Source organism: Tetrao urogallus (assembly GCF_951394365.1).
Source record: "Tetrao urogallus genome assembly, chromosome: 5".
NCBI lineage: Eukaryota > Metazoa > Chordata > Aves > Galliformes > Phasianidae > Tetrao > Tetrao urogallus.
The window spans coordinates 26,119,725-26,146,063 of NC_136818.1; the positions used below are offsets into that span (position 1 = coordinate 26,119,725).

General features: G+C 49.6%; 1 protein-coding gene across 2 annotated transcripts; it reads left to right on the forward strand.

Annotated features, from left to right (window-relative positions):
* TNR (tenascin R) lies at positions 1 to 24,709 on the forward strand (the record flags this gene model as incomplete). 2 transcript variants are annotated; one of them, XM_079535492.1, is made up of 21 exons in its annotated part: positions 1 to 496; positions 2,559 to 3,035; positions 3,454 to 3,717; positions 4,609 to 4,724; positions 7,119 to 7,269; positions 9,525 to 9,794; positions 11,309 to 11,494; positions 13,531 to 13,620; positions 13,744 to 14,007; positions 14,631 to 14,897; positions 14,990 to 15,109; positions 15,584 to 15,727; positions 16,373 to 16,492; positions 16,762 to 16,905; positions 17,622 to 17,752; positions 18,676 to 18,808; positions 20,640 to 20,791; positions 21,858 to 21,954; positions 22,677 to 22,838; positions 24,066 to 24,229; positions 24,590 to 24,709. In XM_079535492.1, 21 exons carry the CDS (start codon positions 1 to 3, stop codon positions 24,707 to 24,709), a joined length of 4,068 nt encoding a protein of 1,355 aa, XP_079391618.1. The 2 variants fall into 2 exon arrangements, with proteins under 2 accessions (XP_079391618.1, XP_079391619.1); XM_079535493.1 differs by having other exon boundaries at positions 16,768 to 16,905.
* Positions 24,710 to 26,339: the final 1,630 nt, after the last annotated feature.

Here is a 26,339-nt window from a genome sequence, read left to right on the forward strand (position 1 = left end):
ATGGGGACTGACAGTGAAAACCCAGTCCTGAGAAACGTGCTCATCAGCTTCAACTTGTTGCTGCTGGGTGCTGTCCTGAAGCCATTCGAGTGCCGGCTGGAGGTGACAACAGAGCCAGCCGAGAGGCCGGCAGTGGATGAGGAGGGGGGCCTGGCCAACTGCAGCCCACCCATCAAAGAGCAGCCCATGGTCTTCCACCACATTTACAACATCAACGTCCCCGTGGACAGCTGCTGCTCCTCCATGCTCAGGTCTTCGGCTGAGGAGGTGAGTTCAGAAGACGACAGGCTGGCGGAGTACACGGAGCAGACCTCCGACAGCGAGAGCCAGGTCACCTTCACCCACAGGATAAACTTGCCCAAGCAAGCCTGTAAGTGCTCCACCTCCCTCCCGTCCCTGCAGGAGCTGCTGAGCAGGATTGAGATGCTGGAGAGGGAGGTCTCCATGCTCCGGGACCAATGCAACTCCAATTGCTGCCAAGAAAATGCAGCCACAGGTAGTAATGCGATGCTGTTAGCTCTTGTTGGGGACACAGGGCTCAAGCAAAAGGCAGGAGAAATAAATACAGAGCTAGTAATGTCACTCAGAGTAATGATGAAGGAAAATCTCTGCTCAGCCATGGTGTCATAGCTGTGCCATTACAGAAAAGTCCAGTTTAGGGCCTCCAAGGCAGGGAATTCCCTGGGAGGGATTCAGTAACTTCAGCTCCCAAAGCCCACTTGTTGTGGAAACCCCATAAATGTATCCATCAGACAGAGCTAAAATCCCATTAAAATAAAATTGTGGCTGATAAGGGATGAGCAGGGTGAACTTCCCAACCTGTTCCCTCCCAGCTCCTTGGGCCCTTTGCTGAGAATGGCCTTGGCTCTGAACAGCACTGCTTAGCAGCAACTGTAAGCATCAGTGTGTTATCAGCATTCACCCAGAAACAAAAAACAGCATCATACCAGGCACTCTGAAGAAAACAGTTCGTCTCAGTTGAAACTAAGACAATGGTGAAGCTCTCAGAGCCTCCATCAGGGTTTCTCCAGTAAAGGCACAGCTCAGTCCCTCTGTGATAGTGAGATAACATGGTAACAACATGGGTTGTGAAAGATTTGGTTTAGAGGCTGCTGAGCAGAGGTGCTAGCACACAGCTGGTCTCTGATCTCTCAGGTAGCCCCTGAAGGGTGCTGTCTGGAAGGGCACCTCGTGGCTCCAGGCTTTGCTCAGTCCTGCTGGGATGCCCCCAGTGTGGTACCAATCAGCTGTGAGCATAAAAGAGACTGGAAAACACCACTGAAAGACAAGACGGTTTGCACAGTTAAAATGGAATGGGAAGAGCAATGGGAAAAACCTGATTTTAAGGAATTCATTTGAAACACTGATGGAACAATTTGGGTTACTTGCAACATATGTAGCTGGTCCCATTAAACATTTATCAGTAGTTGGAGTCTTCACTCAAACCACAGATGCATGATGAGGTAGAACTGGAGTAATTTCATTCATTTTAACCAAGCTGCTTTCAATTCACCACACTTAAAATGAGAGCAGGATCCCGACCCCACAGCCTGAGGCACTTCCCCAAGGAAAGAGCTTCTTACAGCACACCTACAAGCATCCTCTCTCTTCATTTGATAACTTAACTAGAGGATGAGATCTGAAGAGAACCTGATCGCCATTCCCAACGCTTGCAGTTTCTGGGGGAAGCATCCTGCAAAGAAGCCCAAACCGATCTGTCTGGCTTAGCATACAGCTAAGCCTTGCTGCGGGGGTATCTATCAGTTGTCACCCAGATAACTCACCTAGGATGAGAGGTTCACTAGGGGAGGACAAAATGTGACTCACGGTCTTTCTGGTGCAGAGGCTTCCTAAGGGTTGGAGGAAGAACTGAAAGGGTTCCACTCCTCCTTTCTTTCATGTGAGAAAGAGCAGGCAAAGTCAGAAAGGGAAGAATTAGCCAGGCTGGTGTAAACCCGAAGCTGAAGCAGCAGGTCCATGTTGTGAGGCAAAATATGGGAGGATGGGCAGTGTCAGAGCAACTGGTGTCCTCACCCCCACATGTCCCTCCTCACCCTACTGCTGAGCAAAACAGGGACATCAGAGGAGGTGGCCACGTGTTCTCCCTGCTTTCCCACATCCCTAACTCATGTGCAAACCAATCTGGAATCACCAGGATAGGGATGAATATTATATGTCTTTGATCGTAATACTCAGACACAATGTTGGGATCTCTCAACTTTACGATGAATCTATGTGTGGAGAGGAGACAGCAGAGCCCACTGAGCTGTGGTTGGTGCAGAGGGGTTGGCCACAGAGGGCTTTTTGCTATGTAGCTGTCTAGGGAACTACAGAGAAACTAAGGGGAGCTCTGGCACCCAGCAGGTCCACAGCCAGGAGTTGAGACTAGAGCTCCCACCCCAAGCCCCAGCATGACCCATATCAAACCTGAGCCTCAGCCACCCCCCAACTCCTGCAAGACAGGAGAGCTCAGCCATAGGGAGGACCACCCTGCCACTTGCCCTCCATTCACAGACCCCACACCAGGCTCTGACCACCCATCCCACATCATTTTGCAGGACGCCTGGATTACACCTTACCGTGCAGCGGTCACGGGAACTTCAGCCTTGAGTCGTGCCGCTGCATCTGCAGCGAGGGCTGGGCGGGCAGCAACTGCTCAGAGCCACGCTGCCCAAGGGGCTGCTCCAGCCGTGGGGTGTGCCTGGAGGGTCAGTGTGTGTGTGACAACGACTACGGTGGTGAGGACTGCTCCCAGCTCCGCTGCCCCGCCGGCTGCGGCTCCCGTGGGCTCTGCGTGGATGGAGAATGCATCTGCGAGGAGGGCTTCGGTGGGGATGACTGCTCTCAGCCCCGCTGCCCCCGCGATTGCTCGGGAAGGGGACACTGTGACAACGGCACCTGCGTGTGCGCCGAGGGCTATGCTGGGGAGGACTGCGGGTTGCTGCGGTGTCCCAACGCCTGCAGTGGACGAGGTGTCTGCCAGGATGGCCTCTGCGTCTGTGAGGATGGCTACGGAGGGCAGGACTGCTCGGCAGGTAGCAGGGGTGTGTGGGGGGAGTCAGACCTGATTGTGTGAGAAAGGGACACAAAGTTCCCAGAGTCCCACAGGAGCACCACACAGCATGGGAGGAACCCATAGCTGGCAGAGCACTTTGTGCTCACATCCCATAGTTCGACTGCCTGCCTGTTGTTCCCATCTGCCAGAGATGCATAAAGGTTTGGGAGGCAAGCAAAAAGCCATTGAGTTTTGTCCAAATATTGGTGGTGATCCACTTTTACAACAGCAGTACAAGCAGGTTCTCCTGAGCCTTTGCCTTGCAATAAAACTTGTGAGCACATGACCCCCAAGCAAGAGCCCTTACCCATGTCCAACCAGCAGACCCACACTCCCTCACCCGTGGCCGGAGGATAAGTCATGCACGTCCTGATGCTCTCCCTCTCTTTCCCCATCAGTGGCTCCTCCTGAAAACCTGCGTGTGACAGGGATCAGCGATGGCTCCATTGAGCTGGCATGGGACAGCCCCGGGGCAGCCACTGAGTACATGGTATCATACCAGGCAGCGGGGCCAGGGGGATCCCAGCTCCAGCAGCGGGTGCCTGGGGACTGGAGCACCATCACCATCACAGAGCTGGAGCCAGGCGTCGCCTACAACATCAGCATCTACGCAGTCATCAGCGATGTCTTGAGCAGCCCTGTCACCACCAAGGTGACAACCAGTAAGTATCTGCCTGCACTTGTCCCTTGGTACCCCAAAAACCAGAGGTTATGCTCATCAGACAGCTGCAGAATACAGCACTGGCCCATATAATGAGGAATACAAGAAGCAGCCTGTAAAGGTGCATCCATCTGATATTTGACCTATCCTATGATGGCATTCTTGGCACAATGCACAGTCTTGCCATGGTGTCATGCAGCTTTCTCAAGCTAGCTCATGTTTTCTGTAAAGACCTTCCAGCAGCAGAAAATTGAGCCTTCAGAAAAAAATAGTGGAGATATGTTTACCCACATGTATATCCACATGGGGATAAAGGAAAGGTGGAAATTACACCACTTGCTGCAAGAAGTCTCTGTTTGGGATGGAAACCCAAATCGCTGACAATCAAGGAAAATTTCAGTGCTTGCTTGAAGCCCCCAAACACGGCCCAAAATATCTTATATTTTTGTGATATACCATACAAGTCACAGGTTCTGCTCCTTTTTCTGGATGGGCTCCCCAAGGCAAATCCCCACAACATAGCTAATAGCACAGCAAGAGGGGATGTTGCTGTGCATCATGCGGTTCTTAGTGCCAGAGGAAAAAGGGAACAGCAGGCTGTGACAGCAGCTTCCAGAAAGTATCCTTGGGAAATTAAAGGCAGAGTAAGCAGGGGAAAAACAAGTGATGCCAGTGCCGCTTTTGTAACCCCATTGCTCACCCTGTTGGCACAATGTTACTGGGCACAAAGCAGTAGGATGCCACAGTGGAGGGCATCCCCCTCCTCCCCCTCCAGCCCAAAAGAACAATGATGCTGCTAACAGAGACCACCAGGGCCCCATTTCCATCACCCCAATAACAAAATAGTTGCAAGGAGTCAACCCAGCCCTCACAACCTCCTGGTCCCTTCTAGACTTGGCCACTCCGCAGGGGCTGAAGTTCAAAACCATCACAGAGACGACCGTGGAGGTGCAGTGGGAACCCTTCTCCTTCCCTTTTGATGGCTGGGAAATCAGCTTCATCCCCAAGGTAATGCTACCTCACAGCACGACATCGTGGGGTACACCCTAAGCCCAGATCTCAATGACCAGCCGTAGGCTGTCAGGGCTCCAGTATCCCCAATCACGTGCCCAGATAGCTCCTGCCACGGCATTTTAATTGCAGTGAAGAACAGGTAGAACTGGTGCCAGAAAAAATGAAAATGATGAAAGTGTTGCCCTAAATATCGCCTATTTTCCATACGCAGTAACAAAAATTGTACATCAAGTATTTCATCTATATTCATAATTTCTACACCATTTAGCCATAAGTATAGCTTCAATTGTATATGGAGCCTCTTTACAAGAGGCTTTCAATCCCCAGCAGTAAAAGAAATGCTGATTAAGGCACAATTATGCCGTTTTCCCTTGTACAAAATCCTCGCTGGAGTCAGGCAGCTCTGGGCAGTAGGAACAGCAGAAGTTGGCCCCAAAGTTTTAACAGCTCTCAATTGCAAAGTGTCATGAGACACTCCACAAAACATGGGCCTGGGGGCCTGAGATAACTTACTCCTCGCTTCCAAAAAGGGCTGGGAGCATCTTGGTGCAATTTTTGATCCACAGATGGTGTCAGAAGCCAAAGTTTGGGTACCGCTGTTACAAAACCAAGGGTGTCGGGATGGAATACAAAAACGTTGTATTTCAGGATGAAATAGAGTAATAGAATCACAGAACGGCTTAGATTGGAAGGGACTTTAGAGATGATGTAGTTCCAACCCCACGCCACAAAATAGGGCAATGCCAGGAAAAGACCACCGGCGCTTTGAGTCTAATGGCAAACAAATCATGCATCATTCAAGCATTTCATCGATACTCATGAATTAATCTCAGCAACATCCGCCCTGAAGCAGACAAATTGGTATAGGCGTGTTTTGGGGTGAGGAGTTCGTGGGATGTTTGCAAATGTCTCTCCTACAAGGACATCAGCAATAGGTTTTCCTCAAGCCAGACCACTGAAGCAAGCTGCTGGCTCCCATTTCTCTTATTTAAGCTTAAAACCATCAAGAAACATGCAGGGAATGAAACAGAGAGATAAAGTACAAAAGGAAAGCTGTTCCTTGGGCAGCCTTTTCAGGGATGGGAATGGTTGCAGCTCATAGGGCTTTCATTTTAGTACCGTCCATCAAGCATGAGGTCTTGCATTGTGAAGATGCAGTTGTTCTCCTGCTGCCAAAATTGGGTTTTCTCAAGTCTACATTATCAGCTTTTCCCCTGAAACAAGACAGAGGGTGCTGTCTCCTTGGCTGCCTGGAAGCTGCGGTCATGGTTTGCTCAGACAGAGACACAAAACCATTGCTACACCCCAACTTAAAGCAAAACCCAAGAGGCAGTGATGTGAAAAAAAAAAATATATATATATATATATATATATATATATATATATATATATATATAATGTTAAAGAAATGTTAAAGAAGCTCTATTGCAAATAACCCCTGTGCTGTAGGCTTGCAAATCGAGGTCAAACTGCCTTTCCAAAAGCTGGGTGTGGGGACACTAACTTTGTCCTCAGTGTCCCCTGGGGGAGTGCACGCCCTCCCTCTGTGCAAGCCACTCCACACCCTAAATTATCCCTAGATACAGGATTGGGGGAGTTATTGCACATCTGCTCATGCTGGCGGGCAAAAAAAAAGGAGAAAGCAATGCAGGGGTATTTGGGGCAATGAGAGAGGCTCAGAGAGACAATTAGTGAAAGACTGGAGTGATAACAGACATAGAAAAGAAAATTAGGCAAGGTGAGATGGCAATTTATGGATAAAATGGAAGATTTCCTGTCTAATGAGGAAAAGAGATGAATATGGATTGAGAGCTATGTGCACAGATTTGTTTAGTGTGTTATTAGTAAAGACAGCAGCAAGAAAAGATCCATTGTCCAAACACTGGCAGGGAAGGTGACATTTGCAGTTGCTTAAAAGACTTATGTGTTTTTTGGAGCACAAAACAGAAAGTATAACAAATTCAATCAAGATATTTTAAAAAGGGGGGCATCCAAAATAAATACGTGATGGTTTCACCTCTGCATGAAACATAGACAGCTCCCGGCACCTGGGTAGCAGCCATGCAGGAAAAGGAGGCTTTGGTTTTACTTTTATGTTCTGGAGAATATTCAGATGGCAAAACACAGCAAGGTATGAGGCAGGAGAGGGGACGGGAGCATTTCCCAGCTCTACAGCTCAGGTGCTCCACAGCTGGTGGGTGACTTTGCCCCAGGCTCCTGCATCTCCGTGATGAGATGTACTGGGATGAAGACATGATCTGGGGGTGCATGGCTGGGTCATCACTTTGCCATGCATCAGTGCCTGTACTCCCTGAGAATAAAGCTTTTTCTGTTGTTTTTAAACCCCTTCCTCCTTCCTGTTGCCTTTTCTCCCCCCGCCCCCGGCAGAACAACGAGGGTGGTGTGATTGCCCAGCTCCCCAGCACCGTCACCACCTTCAACCAGACTGGGCTGAAGCCAGGCGAGGAGTACACTGTCACTGTGGTGGCTCTGAAGGACCAAGCCAGGAGCCCCCCGGCCTCCGACAGCATCTCCACCCGTGAGTGAGCCCGGCACTGGGCAGTGCATCCCAAGAACCTCAGCACCCCATAGCAAAATCAGGTCCAAACACAACATCTGCTGGGGCCAGAAAGCTGCCCGAGCCAGGCGCTGGGGCATCAGATACACAGAAGTGGTTTTCTTCAACCAGTGTTCTGAATCTGAATGCTTAGCACAACCCAAATGCTACAGGTGCATTGCAGCAATAGGTTTTCACGCAACACTTTGTCCTTCTCCTCCCCAAACTGCTGCGAGCACAGAAAGCATGATGTGTTTAATGGGGTTGGGAGTCACGGCTCTGGTCAGCTTGCACAGTGTAGCTGCATGAATTCCTCTTCTCCATTAATCTCACCCCAGGCACATTTGGGAGGCTGGATGTGCCCAAGAAACAACTCTAAAAGTGCACTGCCTACTCATCTCCTCCATATTAAAGCTCCTACATGCTTTTGTGCAGCCGAACACCCTGTCCTCCCACCCATTCAGGCAAATCAGGCAGCGGGGCAGAGAGCCAGAAGCAGCTCTATGAAATTCAGCATGTGTGGAAGAACGTAGTCCCTTCCTCGCCAAGAGGATGTGGCGCTGGGCAGAGCATGGGGAGATGCTAATGTAGGGCTTTGGAGAGGAAGGGGTGGTGCAGGGATGGTCCCTCCATCAGACAGCCCCTCTCTGGCAGCACATCTGAGCTTCCTCAGTACAGTCCTGCTCCGCTTGACACGGCTTAACAGAGACATCTCCTGGTCAAGGCAAACCTTTCCCTTTTCCTAGGAAGTCACGGGGGAAAAAGAAAAAAAAAAGAAAAAAAAAAGAGGCTGGTACATCAAATTAAGTGATTGACTTTAGCAAGGGAGCACAGCAGCGCTGTGCTCTCCACCACCAACATGAGATGCACGGTTTGGATGAGCCTTGGCCAAGCTGGACACTCAGCTCCAACCTAAAAACCCTGCTTCCCAGCCATCCTTCCTCCTCTGTTGCTGTTTTGTCCCCAGACTTCATCCCACTACTCCCAATTCCCCCACACGTCTATTCTAAGCTCCTTCATCCCTTCCCCACCCCTGCATATAGCCCCCAGGATTTCCCACCCTGAGGCACAGCATTCAGCACATCCTTATTACACCACAACGTTTCCAATGTATGTAGTGTAAAGGACATATGCAGCACAGCTCAAACTACAAGATTAGTGTGTTTTTTCACCACCTTTTGGTCACAGAAGAGACAAAGCAGGCAGCCAGTGCATCAGCAGTGCCATGGCACAGTAGCCTCAGTCCATGCCGATGGTCCTGCAGGACTCAAAGCATCCCTCACTTGGGCTGAGCATGTGATTGACCAAGCGCAGGAGAATGCAGAGGAAGAATGAGTGCAATTCTCTGCAAAATAGAGCAAAAATGCCCTAAGCAGCCTCTCAGGAGATGCTCGATGTGAATGCTTTAGCTAAAACCTCTTTGTCTGAGGGTGTTTGGTGGTGGACACCCTCCATAGCCCTGCTCCCAGCTAGTTATGAAGCCTCATCAGAGCAGTTGCATTTTCCCCTCCCTCCCCAGTGCTAACACATCAGCAGCTCCAAGAGCTGATCCTGCAGCTTAGCTACAAAGCAGGAGCTGGCACCAATGCTGGAACATGTCTAGAGACTTTCTCCAGCTCCTGATGGTTGAATCAGTCCTTGGCCCTGTGTTATTTAACACATTGTCAACACCTTTCAAGAGCCATAATAGACAAAGTATCATTGCTGATAAATTTTGCCAATGATAGAAAGGCTTGTAAAAGAGTAAATTGAGTGGAAAGAAGGAGATCATCGATAAAAGCATTTTGAATGGCTCGAAGAGCCAGGCACAAAGGAAAACTGCATTTTTCTATGCATCACCAAGTATGAGCAGTTATCTAGGAGCAACAAAAACGGACCGGAGAGAAATGTAGGAGGTTTTATTCTGGGAGATGACTTCTGAATAAGACAGAGAGGAATTGTCAACACTCAGCTTGAGAAGGGCAGAAGTTTCATTCTATCTGTTACTGGCATGTATCTGTAATGCTCTGCTCAAGAGAGATGTCAGGAAAGTGGAGGGTCTGGAAGAAGGCACTGGAACTCACCATGACCAAGCCCTGTGAGTGCTTTAGGGTGGAAGAGTCGAGCCTCGTGCCCATGCCACCTCTAACTCACGCCGCTCCAAAGGCCGAGTGGCAGCTTGATGTCCCCATATCTGCTGCCCTTCCCCATCCAACTCTCCCCCATTAACCGCCCCTCCTTTCCCCCACACTCTGCAGTCATCGACGGCCCGACGCAGATCCTGGTGCGGGACATCTCCGACACGGTGGCCTTTGTGGAGTGGACTCCGCCTCGCGCCCGGGTGGACGCCATCCTGCTGAAGTACGGGCTGGCGGACGGGGAGGGCGGGAGGACCACCTTCCGCCTGCAGCCCCCCCTCAGCCAGTACTCCCTGCAGGCCCTGCGGCCCGGCGCCCGCTACCACCTCGCTGTCAGCGCCCTCCGGGGTGCCAACGAGAGCCAGCCGGCCCTCACTCAGTTCACCACAGGTAGCTGGAGGAGCCGGCGTGGGGGCTGAATGCTGCAGAGTGGTGTGGTGGGTGGGTGGGAAAGACCTTCAGGAAAGACCAGGTCCAGCCATCAACCTGACCTACTGAGCACCCTACACTAACATGTTCCTTAGCACCGTATCCACACGTCTCTCGAGTATCTCCAGGGATGGAGACTCCTCCACTGACCTGGGAAGCCTGTTCTAATCCTTGCCTACCCTCCCCTTGAAGAAATTGTTCCTAATGCCCAGCCTAAACCTTCCCTGGTGCAACTTGAGGCCATTTCTTCCTGTCCTATCAATTATCACCCAAGAAAAGAGATGAACACCCACTTCACTGCAATCATCATAGCATTGTAGAATGGCAGAATGGCTTGGGTTGGAAGGGACTGCAAAGATCATCTAGTTCTAGGGCTGCCAACCACTGAATCAGGCATCAGATCAGTTACCCAGGGCTCCATACAGCCAATCTCTTGTCAGGTTGTTGTAGAGGGTGATAGGATCTCCCTTCATCCTCCTCTTCTCTAGGTTAAACAATTCCACCCCCAAAACAGCAATTTTCACCCTTAATGCCACCCACAGACCAGTGTGCATCAGGGAGGTCTGATTTCAAGACAGTGCTCCCATACTTGCACAGCACTGAGAGCTGAGGCAGGCACAGTGCCTGAAAAATCAGCAATCAGGCAGCTGGAAGAAGCCCAGTTAAAAACATGGATATCTTATTTTATATCTTATATGAATAGTCTAACAGGTCAGTAAAATTTTAATTAATGTTAAGCCTGCAGAGAGCTAACAGGTTTAATTTACCGTGCCATAAAGGAGTAGGTAGAGAGCATATATCAGTGCTGTTTTATGGTATATAAATTAGTTGCCATGTACATCACTGGGGAATACTAGGCTCCTTTTACAATAACCATAGCGTGTGAATTGTGTATATATATCTATGCAGATGTATATGTAAGAATGAGATGTTCATTGCAATTGATTTGCTGAGTTGGCCTTCTTTGCTCTATTTCTAAAAGACAGCATAAAAATCCCTCCTAAGCCCAGACCCAGAGCAGGAATTAATGCCTACCTCCTGTGCAATCAGATCCTGCCCTGCTCAAACTCATCCCTCGCAGGCAGCTATTGTACATATCCGAGCAGGTCTGGCATGCAGCCTCCGCAGCACAAATAAAACATTTGATCAGTCTGGACAGTGTCTGAGCATGAATAAATCTGCAGAGATGCTTGAGGTCTTCTAGGAGAAGTTCAGGCCAGTGCTGGATGGCTTCAGAGCACTGGTCTTGATGAGTCTGTGAGTGGCACCTCCAGGTCTGTTCTGAGCAGGGGGCGAGAGATGTCCCAGCCATGGGGATGTGCCACCTGTGTCCCCTCCCCACTTCTCAGCCATGCCACAGCTCCCAGAGCCCATTGGCAAGAACACAGAATCATAGAATCATTAAGGCTGGAGAGGACCTCTGAGATCTAGTTCAACCATAGAGAGACCATGCCTTTCTTCCTTGTGTTGGACAGAGATCGATGCACCCAAGAACCTACGGGTGGGCTCACGGACCCCTGCCAGCCTCGAGCTCACCTGGGACAACAGCGAGGCAGAGGCACACAGCTATAGGGTGGTCTACAGCACTCTGGCTGGAGAGCATTACCACGAGGTTCTGGTGCCACGGGACACTGGCCCCACCACCCGGGCCACTCTTGCAGGTATGCCTGCGTTACCTTCATCGTCATCTTCATCATCTTCATCTTTACCCTCACTCATCCCCATTCTCCTTGCAAGTCCAAATCAGCTTGCCCTAGTGCTCCTTCTGTGAGTCTGGGTGATACTCTGCTGGGAGCCAAGTGATGTCCTTTGGTGGGGCTGCCCCAAGGGTCCAAAAAGAGCTAGCAATGGCTGGAGTGAGAACTGGGGAGAGGAAGACACTTCAGGTTGATGTAGAGAAAAACACTACTTCTCTTTTTACTTTTTTCCCCCTTGTTGGGACACTGATGCTCCATAGGCTGGCCTACCCAAGTTCTTTGTCTTTTTCCTCATCAGCACAAAGTAAACCCAAAACCAGGGATGGCAATTCCAAGCAAGTCCCTCCAGCATTTTGTGGTCCAGGCTGGCACATGGGTGCCACCATGCTCTGCAAGCACCATTGTATCCCTCTGTCAGCCTTACCAGGAATGTCCCCAAACACACTTTGTATTAGCACCATGGAGAGCCATCCAAGATCTATTTTCCTTTTTCAGCTGCAGCTGGTTGCCTGCCAGATCTGCAGCTCAGGTGGCATTTTGGGGGCAAAAAAACCCCCAACACTTACATACCAAAAAAATATCATTTTTTGAGCTTGGGACTTATCTAGATCTTCAGTATGGCACGGCACCAGGTTCTCCCGTATTGTGTCAGGCTCAGACAACTGCCATATGGACCTATAGGAACAAACGTGTGCAGTGGAAAAGTCTAATGCAAAGTTACAGGCACAGCAGCACTGAGTCATGAGAAAGGCTGGAGGGCAGGAAAACATTTAGAGCAGTTAGCTTGAAAAATGTGGTGTGTAAGAAAGAATGTAGTAGTGACAGTTTCTGCTGCACTCATGAGTGGAGAAGTGGGACGGAGATGGATGAGGACAATGGGAGATAGGGGTTCTGGTGCTGGTCCTCTGTCCTCTAGGATATTTACTGCCTTTTGGGATGATATGGAGGGGACAGATGAGAGGACAGCCTTTGCTGATGGCAAGCAGCTGCAAACAGCCTCTCTCTATCTTTGTCACAAACACTGTAGCCTTCTCCTCCAGAGCTTCATCGCCCATGGTGTGGAGTGTTGGGGAAAATTTCCAGATGCTGAGGACTTAGTGGGGTCCATGGAATAAAAGCCTTCATCTGCCCCTAAGAAAAGTGTTGAGGAAAGGTGCTGAACAGAGCTTATTGAATATTTAATCTTAAAAATACAGCAAATCTTGCCCTGCCCCAGAGGTCTCTTTTCAAAGATGAGAATTTGCAAAGCTGTCAAAAATATTGGTGATTTTTCCCTATCCAAGTGACGGGAGAGAAGAGGCTGGGCTGCAAGGCTTATGGCTTTCTCTGACCCGATGGGAAAGATCAACAGAGCATGAGGAGGAGAGAAATGAAGCTGTCAAAGGCCAAGCAGGAGTGAAGACCCAGGAGATGTTCCATGGAGATAGAGCAGCCACCAGTAATAGGCACAGACAAAATGAGCTCGATTAGCTCATTTCCCATTCCCCAGGTGAGAGGAACCACAGGACACGTCCTCCTCAAGGAGCGTGCTTGAGTCGGCTCCCAGCTAGGCTGTATGTTTACTAATTAATGTCCATTTCATTTACTCTGCGTAATTTATTTCTTTTTGCGACACCAACCCTGTGACAATATTTGAAGCTGAATCATTTTGGAAACAAACACAGCTACTTTATCATTCCCATCTCATTTTGCTCCCTCTCGCTCACACACACAATTTCTGTCTTGATGCCAGCAATTACAGCAGACCTCAGTAACTCCTTTTAAAAACTGGTTATTTCTGAGCTAGACTAATCCCACTTCCCTGTCCAAAGGCATTTGGGGGCTTTTTCAAAAGGCTTTCTACAGCACCCAGTGGAGTGGCTGAGCTGTGGGAAGGTTGGTGATTCTAGAAGCACTCAGGAGTGCCCCTTTATCTCCAGCCGTGGTGGGGGTCACTCTCCACGACCACCAAGTTGGATGCTGTTCTCATGCACCTCTCTGTGCTTTACTCAATCTTGCAGATCTGGTGCCAGGGACAGAATATGGCATTGGGATTTCAGCTGTGATGGACAGCCAGCAGAGTGTGCCAGCGACCATGAATGCTAGGACAGGTGAGTCTAACCCCACTGCTTTTGGCCTCCAAACACAGCCAGATCCTATGGCCCTCCAGCTCCTACAACCTCCATGGCACAAACCATGCATGGGAACAAATATCTGTAATATTCAACTCACAGAGCTTGATAGCCCCCGGGACCTCATGGTAACAGCTTCCACGGAGACGTCCATCTCACTGTCCTGGACCAAAGCCATGGGTCCCATTGACCACTACCGTGTCACCTTTACCCCTGCCTCGGGGATGGCCTCTGAGGTGACAGTGTCCCGTGATGAGTCTCAGCTCACCCTCTCTGAGCTGGAGCCAGGGACAGAGTATACCATCTCCATCATCGCTGAGAGGGGACGTCAGCAGAGCCTAGAGGCCACCGTGGATGCTTTCACAGGTAAAGAAAACCAAGTGGAGATGGGACCAAGCACAGGGCACTACCCCATTACCAATTCCCCAGCACCAAAACTCATGAGACGGGGATGGGGATGAGAGCTTGGGGGCAATCCATCCACATCAGAGCAGGTCCATGGACCTGAGAAAGGTGATGGCCCTACCAGTGCGGGGGTCCTGCCCTTCTGGATAATGGCACTGAACATGTTTGCTTGGATGATTTCCATAAGGAGGAGGTAGGGAAGCCTCTGTAGGAAAACATGTGGTCCTCTGTGCTCTGAGTTGGCAGAAAGGAGAATCCAGGCCTTGAGGGGCCTGAGAAGCACCTCTGGGATGAAAAAAAACATGGTTGAGAAGCACAGACAGCTCATCCAAATTGTATCAGATTGTCCCCTCCATGAGGCTGGGATTGAACATGTTTGTAGTCAGAACTGAGGAAAACACCACTTCCCCTTTCCTATTCTGCCTCTTGATCCCAGCAGAGATTCAGACCACTGGAGCACCCACATGTGGGGCTTTGCAACCTCCCTTATATCCCCTATGGGCACCAGTGCACAATGCTGGGTATGACAAGAGGTTGGGAGCTGCAGACTGTGGGGGGCTGCATCTCCCCTCTATGGCTTTCAGGGGTCCGGCCCATCACGCAGCTGCACTTCTCCCAGCTGACATCCTCAAGTGTGAACATCACGTGGAGCGATCCGTCCCCCCCTGCAGACCGCCTGGTCCTCACCTACAGCCCCCGGGATGAGGAGGCAGCACAGCAGTTGGCACTTGATGGCACCCGCAGGCATGCCAGCCTCACGGGTCTGCGGCCATCCACCGAGTACCTTGTGTCCCTAGTGGCTGTCCATGGTGCAATCAGCTCTGAGCCTGTCACAGGCTCCATCACGACAGGTACTGGGTGTGAGACCCCGCCAAGAAGGTGGGTGGAGGGAGGGGGTGTGGACCTGCCTCCCACAGCTGTGCTTTCTGTTTTATCTCACCAGGGATGGATGCACCAAAGGACCTCAGAGTGGGCAACATCACTCAGGACTCCATGGTCATCTATTGGAGCCCTCCTGTTGCTCCCTTTGATCACTACAGAATATCCTACCGTGCTGCTGAAGGTAAGGGGTCAGACATTGTACAGAGTCCCTCCCTGCTATGCTGTACTGCAGGGTGTGTGTGGGGCTGGTCCTAAGTTAAGCAAAGGACTTCAACAGTTTCCCAACAGCTTCAGGCCATTTCGCTCTTACTTTTCTTTTGGAAAATGTGGTGCAAGAGCAGGTGCTGGGGTTGGGGAGCAGGGCCAGAGGTCAAAATCCCACACCACTGCGTGACCCAAACCACAACCAGCCCAGAAAGCCTTGCCCTCCTCTTGCACCCTCCTCTCCAACCCTTGAGCCTAGTTTTTGCCTATCATGCTGGAAAGGCCGAGTCAGTAAGAATGATGGGCACATCAGTGTCAACACGTGGGCACAGAACACATTTGTTCCCAGTGTCAGCCCTGGGTTGTGGCATTGCCATCTCCTCCTGGGCAAACTCCGAACCTCGGGTCAGGGCCAGGCATGTCACCAAAGCTCTTGGCTCTGTCCTTGCAGGGAGGACAGACAGCACGGCCATCGGCAGCGATGCCACCGAGTACACCATCCGCCTTCTGCAGCCTGCCACCAAGTACGAGATTGGAGTGAAGAGTGTGCGGGGCCGGGAGGAGAGCGAGGTGGCCTCCATCACCACATACACAGGTGGGAAAGGGCTCCCAGTGGCAGGCAGTGATCAACTGGGCCACGTCCTGTCCTGGGAAAGGGCTGGTAGTCCATACTATTCCTGGCAATCAGACAGCCAAGAGCAAGCTGAACTTAATGGCATCCTGAGGTGAGCTTGAGATGATGAGTGAGACTCACGAGGATACACTGGGGACTTTCAAAGTATGTCTAAGAAAAGCTTTTCCTGTATATGCGTGGCTTGTCATGGAGGGAGTGACAAATCTGTGTACCAGTCACAGGGAGGGCAGAGATGTGATGCTGGGCAACCATAACAACCTTTCCTAAAGGAAGTACAGGCTTCCAAAAATAATCCCTAGGGAAATATGTGTCAAAGCCCTGAAACAAACATCATCTGTTGCAAGAATAAAATCCTCTGCTATCCCCAGACTTCTCAAAACCTAAAAAACCTTAGCTCCCCAGACTGTATCAGGCAAACAGTGGAAGGCAAACCCAGATAGTGGAGCAGTACAAGCTACAACATGCCACTCTCCAACGAGGGCAGTAAAATTTCCTCTGTAGGTAAAAGTGTGCCTGGAAAGAGAGGCAGGGCCACAGGAAGCTCTTCCAGCTCCTAGCCCATAGTCCCTTAATGCATCTGACCCTCCAAATCTGTCTCCTGTGCAGCCATGGATGCCCCGCTGGGTGTCACCGCCACCAACATCACCCCCACCGAGGCACTGCTGCAGTGGAACCCACCGCTCATGGATGTGGAGAGCTATGTCCTCGTCCTCACCCGCCACGCAGGTGTGCTGAAACCCCACATCCCTCCGCTGCAAGATTTGCTAGAGCTCCATCTCAGCTCACCTCCACCTCTCCCCCACCCCAAACCTGGGATGTTGGTGGTTTCTTCCATGGAGGGAGCAGTAAAGGAGCCTGTGCCTTGGGAGGGCAGTAGCTGGTGGGTGGTGGAGATGCACCCCATCCTTAGGCCCCATGTCTCATCCCATGGGCCCCATGGCATGTACCACTACCCAGCCTCGTAGCACTGCCCTAACTCATCTTTTGGCTTACAGTTGCAGGAGAAACAATTCTTGTGGATGGAATCAACCAGGAATACCAGCTGACCAACCTTCAGCCCAGCACCACCTACACGGTTGCCATGTATGCCACCAATGGGCCCCTCACCAGCCAGACCATCAGCACCAACTTCACAACCCGTACGTACAGTCCCACTCCTGCACACCCCTAACCAGCCATCCACCCCAGGAAAAGACAGAAAGGCTGATGCTAAGCTCTTGTTCCAAACATATCAATGTAGATGTGGCCATTTGCTAAAAGGACACCCAAATACCAATGCTAGGCACAGCATGAGGACAGGTTTACCACTACTGCATGCATTAACCATCATTATCACTCTTCCAACAACCAATGACATCTTTCTCTGACTCCCCTTGGATTCGATTTCCTGAGAAGATCCTTGACCAGGTCTTCTTTCCTAGAGCCATAGTCTGGCTCTGGAAGGGGCCACCAAATTGGGTTGTGGAGTCTCCTTCTCTGGAGATACTCAAACCTTCCTGAACACTTTCCTGGGTGACCTACTGTAGGGAATCTGCTTTAGCATGGGGTTGGACTAGATGACCTCCAGTGGTCCCTTCAAACCTCATGATTCTGTGATTCCAAGGAGCGTGATAGACTCCATAGCACATGCATTCCAGACAGCATGCATTGAATGGCACTTAGAGGGCTTGCATAGCTCTGTTTAAGGCTGGGGACAGGTAATCAGAGCTGGAAACTGGGGATGAGGATGGACTTTGGGCTGCAGCACAAGACTGTGGAGTTGGATACTAGTCCAGCTAGTCAGGGAGCAGCTTAGAGAAGGTGGGATGGTTGTGTGTGAGGACATGGCCTTCCCTTGTGCCTATCCAACCTGCAGTTTTGGATCCTCCAACAAACCTGACTGCAAGCGAGGTCACCCGACGGAGTGCACTGCTCTCCTGGGTGCCTCCCGTGGGAGACATCGAGAACTACGTCCTGACCTACAGATCAACTGATGGAAGTCGCAAGGTGAGTCCTCATGGGAAAAGAGGCTCATTGAGTCCAGGGATAACTCAACCATGGAGGAACGAGCAGGAGAAACCCATAAAACCAATAGAATGATACTCATTAGGCCAGGGAGACCACAAGGGCATGTTACACTCTCCAGTAAGCTTACCTTAGACAATCAATAGGGAAAAGGATTGCCTAGGGCAAAATCTGCAAGTTTGGGCAAAGAGGGTATGCCTGGGGAAGTCTGAGGGAACAGACAAAATTCACAACTCGTGAAACACAAGCAAGTTGAGGCAGGAGAAAAATTTCCAGCAAGTAGAGATGTTAGAAAGGTGATTTGCCCTCCCTGCAAAGAGGAAGGTAGGTACAGACAGCTAATAAATCCCTCAGTACAATATATTTGATTATTTAATGAGTGTATCCATATCTGTCTGTCTGGAGGAAATGCTACAAACACTATCAGAAGTATGTCACTGCAAATCATCTCATTTCCTGGTGCAGGTAGCTTGCAGCAGCTGGAGGATAACAGCTTTGCAGAGGTGTTCAATATAATGCTCTGTGGCATTGGCTGATGATCAGAAAAATTAACATGACAGGGATTGATGGAGCCAAAGCTGGCTGATAACCAGGCTTGGCCAGCCCTGCTCCTTGCAATGCTCAGGAAATCTGTCATGCCCCACTCTGAACGTGTGCAGATCCTAGCAGTGTCAGTAAATAGAGCACACAGACTGCATTTAAGCCTCCGGTGTCCAAAGCAGTGAGCTCTCAACTGAACCATCCCAAAGCTGGACCTCATGCTGACTTAGCCCAGAACTGTAAGCAGCCATGCAGCACCCTCAGCCAAGAGCTGCAGTAGTTGTTGCTTCCCTTCCCTCCTTGCTTGCTCTTTACGCTCCCATCGTTTTTCTCATCTGTTGCTCTTGGTGTCTACCCACGTACAGGAGCTGATTGTGGATGCTGAGGACACGTGGATCCGCCTGGAGGGTCTTTCTGAGACCACCGAGTACACAGTGCGCCTGCAGGCTGCCCAAAACGCCGTGCGGAGCAGCTTCATCTCCACCACCTTCACCACAGGTGAGGACCCACGCCTGGTAGGCCAGGCGAAGATGATGCTCATGCCCCTGAAAAGAAATTCCCTCCATCTGCACTGCCAATTCAATGCAGTTTTCTTTGAGTTTGCTGTGGATACATTTCCCCATCCTGGTTAAATGCAAAAGTCCCTTCACCTGCTTTCAAGAGATAACAGAAACTATTTACACCAACGGAAAAAGGCTTTTTTTTTTTTTTAAATAGATGAGGTACTCTAGTTTTTCTCATCTCTTATGTGGATGCATTATGTCAGTGCAATTCCAGCAGGTGATGGAAAAACGTGTGTAATCTTCAAGGCTGCTCAGGAGTCAGGGACAAAGCATCTCATAGCTGGCTTCTCAGAGAGGAGAATGCAGGGAAAACCAACTCACACCAGGCAATGAGAGCATCACTTCAATTAAATAAAAATGTGGCTCCTTGACTGCATTAAACACCAGTGCCAGCTGGTACGGCATCTCAACAGAAGTTTAACTCGCTTCAAGGTAGGCATTAGCAGGAAACATTTCTCCCAACCTACCCCACCTAAAGAAGAAAGAAAAGGAAGAAAAAAAAAAAAAGTCTTAATTTAAAATGTTATGCTTCTTTATGCTCTCAGTACACATCCCAGGGTTCTTCCGTTCCCTCTGACATATTAATAGCTCCATCTCTTTGTTTCATGTTTGCATAACGTTCTTAGGGAGTTGTATACAGATGGGACAAAAGGAAGAAACAGATACGGTATTTATAATTTATAGTGGTTTGAAATGTCTTTCAAGGTCTGCTTGGTTCTTTAAGATATGAATATGAATTAAGAAACAACTAATCTGCACAGAGCCCAGGGGAGCCTGGAGTGGATGCCTTTGAAGTAATTTACATTGTTGAATGCTATAAAATGTGAACACTGTCTCACCAGAACTGGTGCTATGCTCTGCAGGGAGAGGAAGAAGTAGGGGATCTTCAATATTTGTAAAAAGTGACAACTTGACAATTTTGGGTCTTCAGGTCAAAAGGAACAATGGGAGAACTCTCTGTCCTGCCACTCCTATGGGGCTGTGCAGTAGGGATAGATGAACATGGCACGTCCTTCACACTCTCTCAAGGTCTTCGTTCAAACCACTCTTGAAAGCCAACATGCGCCTTGCCTGCTTTGCACTCAGTCATTTGAGCAATGGGGGGGAAAAAATGCAATTCTCTCTTCCACTAAATGAGAAAGAACATGAACCCCGTCCTGCCGAGATCTCACAGTTAGGGCTCTCTACAACTCCAGCCTCCAAATGAGGTGTCTTCAATGTAGGACACATGGAGCATGGCCACCGGCCTCACCCTGCTCATCTCCAACATTTCCTATGACCCAATTCCTGCTCCATTTGCTCAACCATCAGCCCACTGCAAGTCTGACGTCATTCACAAGGATACGGATCAGAAGAACTCCCCTGGAAACAGTAAAGTCATAAAACCTACTTAGAGTTGGCAATCCTAAGAGGAGAACAGTTTTTGGCATTTTCACAGCTGTCCAAATATGCCAGTGACAGCTTAAACCCCAGGGTTTCAGAAATGGAAGACGACCAAAGGTGTGACATTCCTCATCACTCACCACAACGTTACCACGCATCTTTCCAATGTAGGATGTGTGGAAATCCATTAATGTGTGCACAGATTTACTCCATTGCATTCTATGATGCTGTCAACGGATACACAGTCACCTCTGCCTTGCAGAACTCAGGACATACAAACGAAGTTAGATCCTTGCTGGACTGTAACCATCAAGGCGCGAGGCACAGTGAAAAGTTGTTTGCCTGCCCAAATTTTGATCTTTTTTTTTTTTTTCCTTTTGTAGGTGGCCGTGTCTTTGCCAACCCTCAGGACTGTGCCCAGCACTTGATGAACGGAGACACGCTGAGCGGTGTCTACACCATCTCCATCAACGGGGACCTCAGCCAGCGGGTGCAGGTGTTCTGTGACATGAGCACGGACGGCGGGGGCTGGATTGTGAGTTGCTGTGGCACCCCCTGGCCCCAACAAAGCTCCCGGAGCAGCCCTATAGAATTGAGGCCCTCTCCAAGGGGGACAGCAACGCCCTGAGCCACGCAACTCCCTGCCCAGCTTACCCAATGGCAGTCTTCTTGCACGTTGTCCCCATCACTAAGGAACCCCATCCCATCCTGCCAGCAAAACCAAGCTCCACGCCAGCTTAATATTGCTCGCTTCATTTCCCACACCACAGGGAATGGCCCACACTCCAGTAATAATAGTTACACTTGGCGAAATGGCCTTTGATTTATTTGACGTGTTTGCAGTGCTTTTGCAGAGAAAAAATCTGCAAGTAAATTTGAAGTTGATTTATTGTTCTAGAAATGAAATTAATGTCTACTAGCTTTCATAGGAAATGATTCACATTGCCTGCAATAGGAGGGTGTCAGGCATCGCCCAGATTGAATCCGCACTGGAGCATCTTAGAGGCAGATCCCTGTTTTGCTATTGAATTGCACCATCACCACTTGTCTTTACTTAGATGTACTGGCCACTGAGGGAAACAATACTTTGGCACTTGGATTGTTTTTGTCTCAAATACTCACTGCATGTATTATATAAAACTCCAATAGATGTATAGCCCAAACAAGAAGGGGAAAAAAAAAAAAAAAAAAAAAAAAGGTTTTCTCTAAATGCTGAGTTCTAGAAGAGCTATATTTTCAGCCAAGAATTTTTCCTCCATCTTACTCTGATTCAAAGCATCCCATTGGGTATCACAAAAGAGCCAAGCAAACACAGAATCATGTGCTAGAAAACCAGAGAAACCACACACTGGGTACAGCATGAAGTCTGAAGGCTGAATCTTTCCTCCTAGGTCTATTGTAACATTGCTGCCCACATCTTTTAACTTGTATTCGGCTGATCCATCCACACCTGAACAAATGGCACGGCTGTGATTAACGTTAACCAGATGGTCATTGCCATTTTCTCCACTGAAAGGCACTATGACAGGGCAGAGTGTCCTCCTGGCCATGCGTTCTAAAGCCACTTCTCACAGAGCTTCCCTTGATTTCCCCCACTGCAGGTCTTCCAAAGGCGGCAGAATGGGCTGACTGACTTCTTCCGAAAATGGGCAGATTACCGGGTCGGCTTTGGGAACTTGGAGGATGAGTTTTGGCTGGGTAAGACCTTCATCATTGGTCTTACACCGAAGTGTCAAACCTGAGCTCCTTTCCTCTGCAATCTCTCCAGGCTGTTTTCCTTCCCTTGTTCATTCCCTGCCCTTTGCATTTGAAATTCACACTTCTGGGTGATACAAAAGCATGCTGTGGAGGTCCCAAGTTTGCTGCTCCCAGGCTGGGGACCTTCATGGACCAGCATCTTCTCTTGGATGACTAAAAGCGTTGGTGAATAATACAGTTAACAGCACAACTTCTTAAGGACCTCTACCGGCCTTAGCCAGCAAGCCAGTTGCCCAAAGCAGGAAAGAGGTGACGGTAGACCTATCAAAGCTCTGAAATAGAGCATTCTCCAAGTGTGAACCAATGCTAGCCCTGCAGTATGTTCTGACTCATAAACAGCTTAACTGAATGATGGGTGTGCAACATGGGAAGAACCAGAGCTCCACAGATTATCACTCCCTGCTTTGGCGACGCTCAGAACATGAGACTGGGACTCAAACTCACCTCTCAGAGCCATTGGGGAGGTGAAGCTTGAGTGGAAACAGAGAGCTTAGACCTCATCAGTGTCAGCAGATATAAGGCTTAACCACAAGCTTCCCTCTACTGCCTCGTCTTGCTTTCATTACCCAGAAACACTTTACTTGCCCAGAGCTTTCTGGTTGGCTGACACAGCAGATCCAGGTGCTGCATCTCACCAGGTGTCTTGTTGCTTGTGTCCCCAGGCTTGGACAACATCCACAAGATCACATCGCAGGGACGCTACGAGCTGCGCATAGACATGAGGGATGGCCAGGAAGCAGCATATGCTTACTATGACAAATTCTCCATCGGTGACTCCCGGAGCCTCTACAAGCTCCGGATAGGAGACTACAATGGCACTTCTGGTACAGTTTCAGGGCTAGCTGGTATCTCGGGTGCAGTAGAGAAATGCTGGGACCGGTCAGTCTGAAGTTGTAAAGGAAATCTCAGTATCAAAGCTTGCATTTCTGGAGTGGCAAGATGCAAGCCTGTAGCCCTTTCTGTCTTCCTGCAGTTCACTGTGCAAAGCAGGCTGGTAAATTTCACTAGGGACCGAGAGCATTTTCCATCAGGGATAATAAATATCAGAGTCGTTGCTGTTCAGATAATCAGGTCAACCACCGGAGGTGTCATCTCAGTGAACAGCACCACAGCTCGCTATTGATGCTGTGCTGCAGGGTGTGTTTATCACTCTCCTACAGCAATGGAAAAATCTGAAATCCTCTGCAGAACTTTGTCCCATACAGAACCAAAGGTAGCCACTTTCGTAAGGACACAGGTTCAGCTGACACAGCAGCATTGAGCTTTGCCCACCGTGTAAGGAAGGAAGGAGAACATGGGGGTCTCTACCCCAAGAAGGGGATAGGGGTACAGCTACAGCCCCTCTAGCTGGGGTAGAAGTGTCCAGTGACTGCAAGCTTCCATGAACACCCTTGTGTGTTTCAATACTAGTTAAAGCATCCAATGCACAATTTGGGAAAAAAAGTAGTCCTAGACTGTATAGTTTTCTGCCTTCCATTTCTGCAGCTGCATTTGTGCAGCACTCTTCTTTCCTCCAAAGTGAGTTTCTCCTCCCTTAGCAGGGAGGGGAGAGCAGGCTGGTGGGTTATAAATATGTCTTATTCCTCTTATCCAGAGGGAGAAAAGAAGGGCAAGCATTTTGGTTGAAGAAAAACATGCTTGGTTTCCTCTAGAATGGGAAGGTCCCTTTGGTTAGCAAAACGGAAGGAGGGAGGGAAATTCCTGAAGGTATGCAGCAGATCCAGGCTCCAAGAAATAAGGGCTTTAGCTCACTTCTGAAACACTGAAATTCAGATACGACAGACTGCTACTTTATCTTCCAAACCCTAAGGTTTCCTATGGTCTGTACTGACCCAAAATCAACAGCAGAGGACCTCAGATTAATCCACCATGAGCAATCCCAATTAACGCTATTCCCACACCATCCCACCACCCTTCAGCTCTTTGAGCTGTTGACTGACAGGCTACCACACACACCAGAATTTCCTCGTGAAAGACCAGATGGCATTGAGGCACACAAGCCAGAAGCAGGCTTGTTGGTCCATCCCCCTTAACAGCATCTCTTTCCACAGGGGACTCCCTCACCTACCACCAGGGCCGTCCCTTCTCCACCAAGGACAGGGACAACGACGTGGCCGTGACCAACTGTGCCATGTCCTACAAGGGGGCTTGGTGGTATAAGAACTGCCACCGGACCAACCTCAACGGCAAGTACGGAGAGTCCAGGCACAGTCAGGTAAGGGCAGAGCTGGGCTGAGACCCTTCAGTATTTCTTCAGGCTTGGGCTGCATGGTTGAGGCACTGGGGTCGCTTACATTGCCTGCCTTGGTCATTTGCCATGGCATTCTTTTAGGTCACACTACAAAATATATCCATCAGATCTCATTTGGAGCCTTTGGGCAGTGGGAAAAAAATGAAAAACAAGCAAGCCAGTGCAGCAGAAGAGTTTCTTGCTCTTCCTGTAGCAGGGTTTTCCTCTGGTTTCTCTATGCAACCAAGCTCGTTTCCTTCCTCTCACGCTTTCATTTCGTGTGTGTGTATGCCTTTCTTTACCCCAAATCCTAAGCTTTTACCCTTTACTTCTTCCTCCTTCCAGGGAATTAACTGGTACCATTGGAAAGGCCACGAGTTCTCCATCCCCTTCGTGGAAATGAAGATGCGACCTTACAACCACCGTAACATCTCTGGGAGGAAGCGACGGTCCCTACAGCTCTGAGCCAGCAGAACTCCCTTCCCACCACCTGACCTTTTCTGTCATTTGTTTGTATTTTATAATATGAAAAGGGGAAAAAAAAAAATACTCCTACTCTGAGATAGCAACCTACCCCTCACAAGTCCTGGAGGGAACCACAGCACAAGCAAAGGCTGTGGGGAAAGAAAGACCTCATTGCTTTGCATCTGTCCCAGAGAAATACCAAATTTCCAGTCTCCCTAACCCCATACTCTGGCCCTTAACATGAAAAGAAAGAGAAAGAGACAGAGAGATTTTTTGATATTTTTGTTAAAAGACCTAGAAATCCCCAGCAAACCCTGTCCGACACTTTTGTCACAGGGCTGGTGGCAGAAGCCTTCCCAGAAGGGGACCTTAGTGCCATCATTTCTACCCCAAGGCACAGCCAGGGACACCTGGCCTCCTCCCCATCCCTGTCTTTTCTCAGCAGGAAGGCCCTGAGTCCCTATAGACACCATCCTTCAATAAGCAAGCTGTCACACTTCAAGCCCATGGCAATGTGTTTGGGTTACTGAGCTTGAGAGAAAAAGAGAAGAAAAGAGAAGATGATAGACTGAGTTAAAAAGAAGATCAATTCTTTCAGTCTTGAAGTCATCATTAGGGTCCGTTTCTTCTGCTACTTCTTTATGCCACCATGATGTCATTCACAGCGGTCTCTGGTCCCAAACCAAAGAGCCACAGTGAAGGACCAGCAACCAAAAAAGCCATCACACAGCCAGAGCTCAGCCTGAAGCCAGCAGTTGTGTCATGCCATGTTCAGGGACCTGCATGCAGCAGGGGATGATGACAGCACAGCCAAGGGAAGACAAGTGCATGCTGAGAAAGGCTTGTTGCTTTCTCTCTATCCCTCCATGCTTCCATCATAAGAGGGACCCAAATCTCAGTGCCTTGGTATCACCATCTTTCTCATGGGAAATCAACTACTTCCCTCCTCAAAAGAAGGCTTGGCCCATTTAGATTTTGGAGCACCTGGAGACCCTTGAAAGAACAGACGCATTCACTCTTCCCATTCTTAATTTCTCTTATCTTATGGAAAACGGACACCTCAGGTAGACTTTGTTGTGCTGTGCTGCCATTGCTGCCACCTGCACAGAGACCCCAGTGGCCATCACCATGGACCCATCACTCCACAGAGGCTCTGCTCAATGCAGTGCTTTGTCACCCATGTGTTCCAGGACAATGCAGCCCATCGCTGGATGCACAGCTGAGGCAGAATTACAAAGGCTAAACATTGCTTTTTGATTTTATCACACTGAAGCTGCTTTGTCTCAGGAAACATCTTCCAGATGGCAACATAAAGGCATCTTTACAGTAGCTTATAATTCAGGCCAGTGTCTCTTTCATGGTCATGCTCCTTGATTTGCTGACGTTACTCATCACCCTGCGGAGCTGAAGGAGGGCATTAAGCAGGAATCCAGCCCCTTTGTCCATGCTGGGCACACAACCTCAGCTGGCCCCGAGGTCAGGATTAGACATGGGTTCCTGCCCCAAGGTGGGCAGCTCACAGCCTGCTGTCACAAATCAGATTTTAATCAGTACTCACCAAGTACTGCTTGGTGCTGAGTCCAGCAGCTGGGGCACAAGCCAGGCAGGAGGCTGCACGTGTTGAGATCTC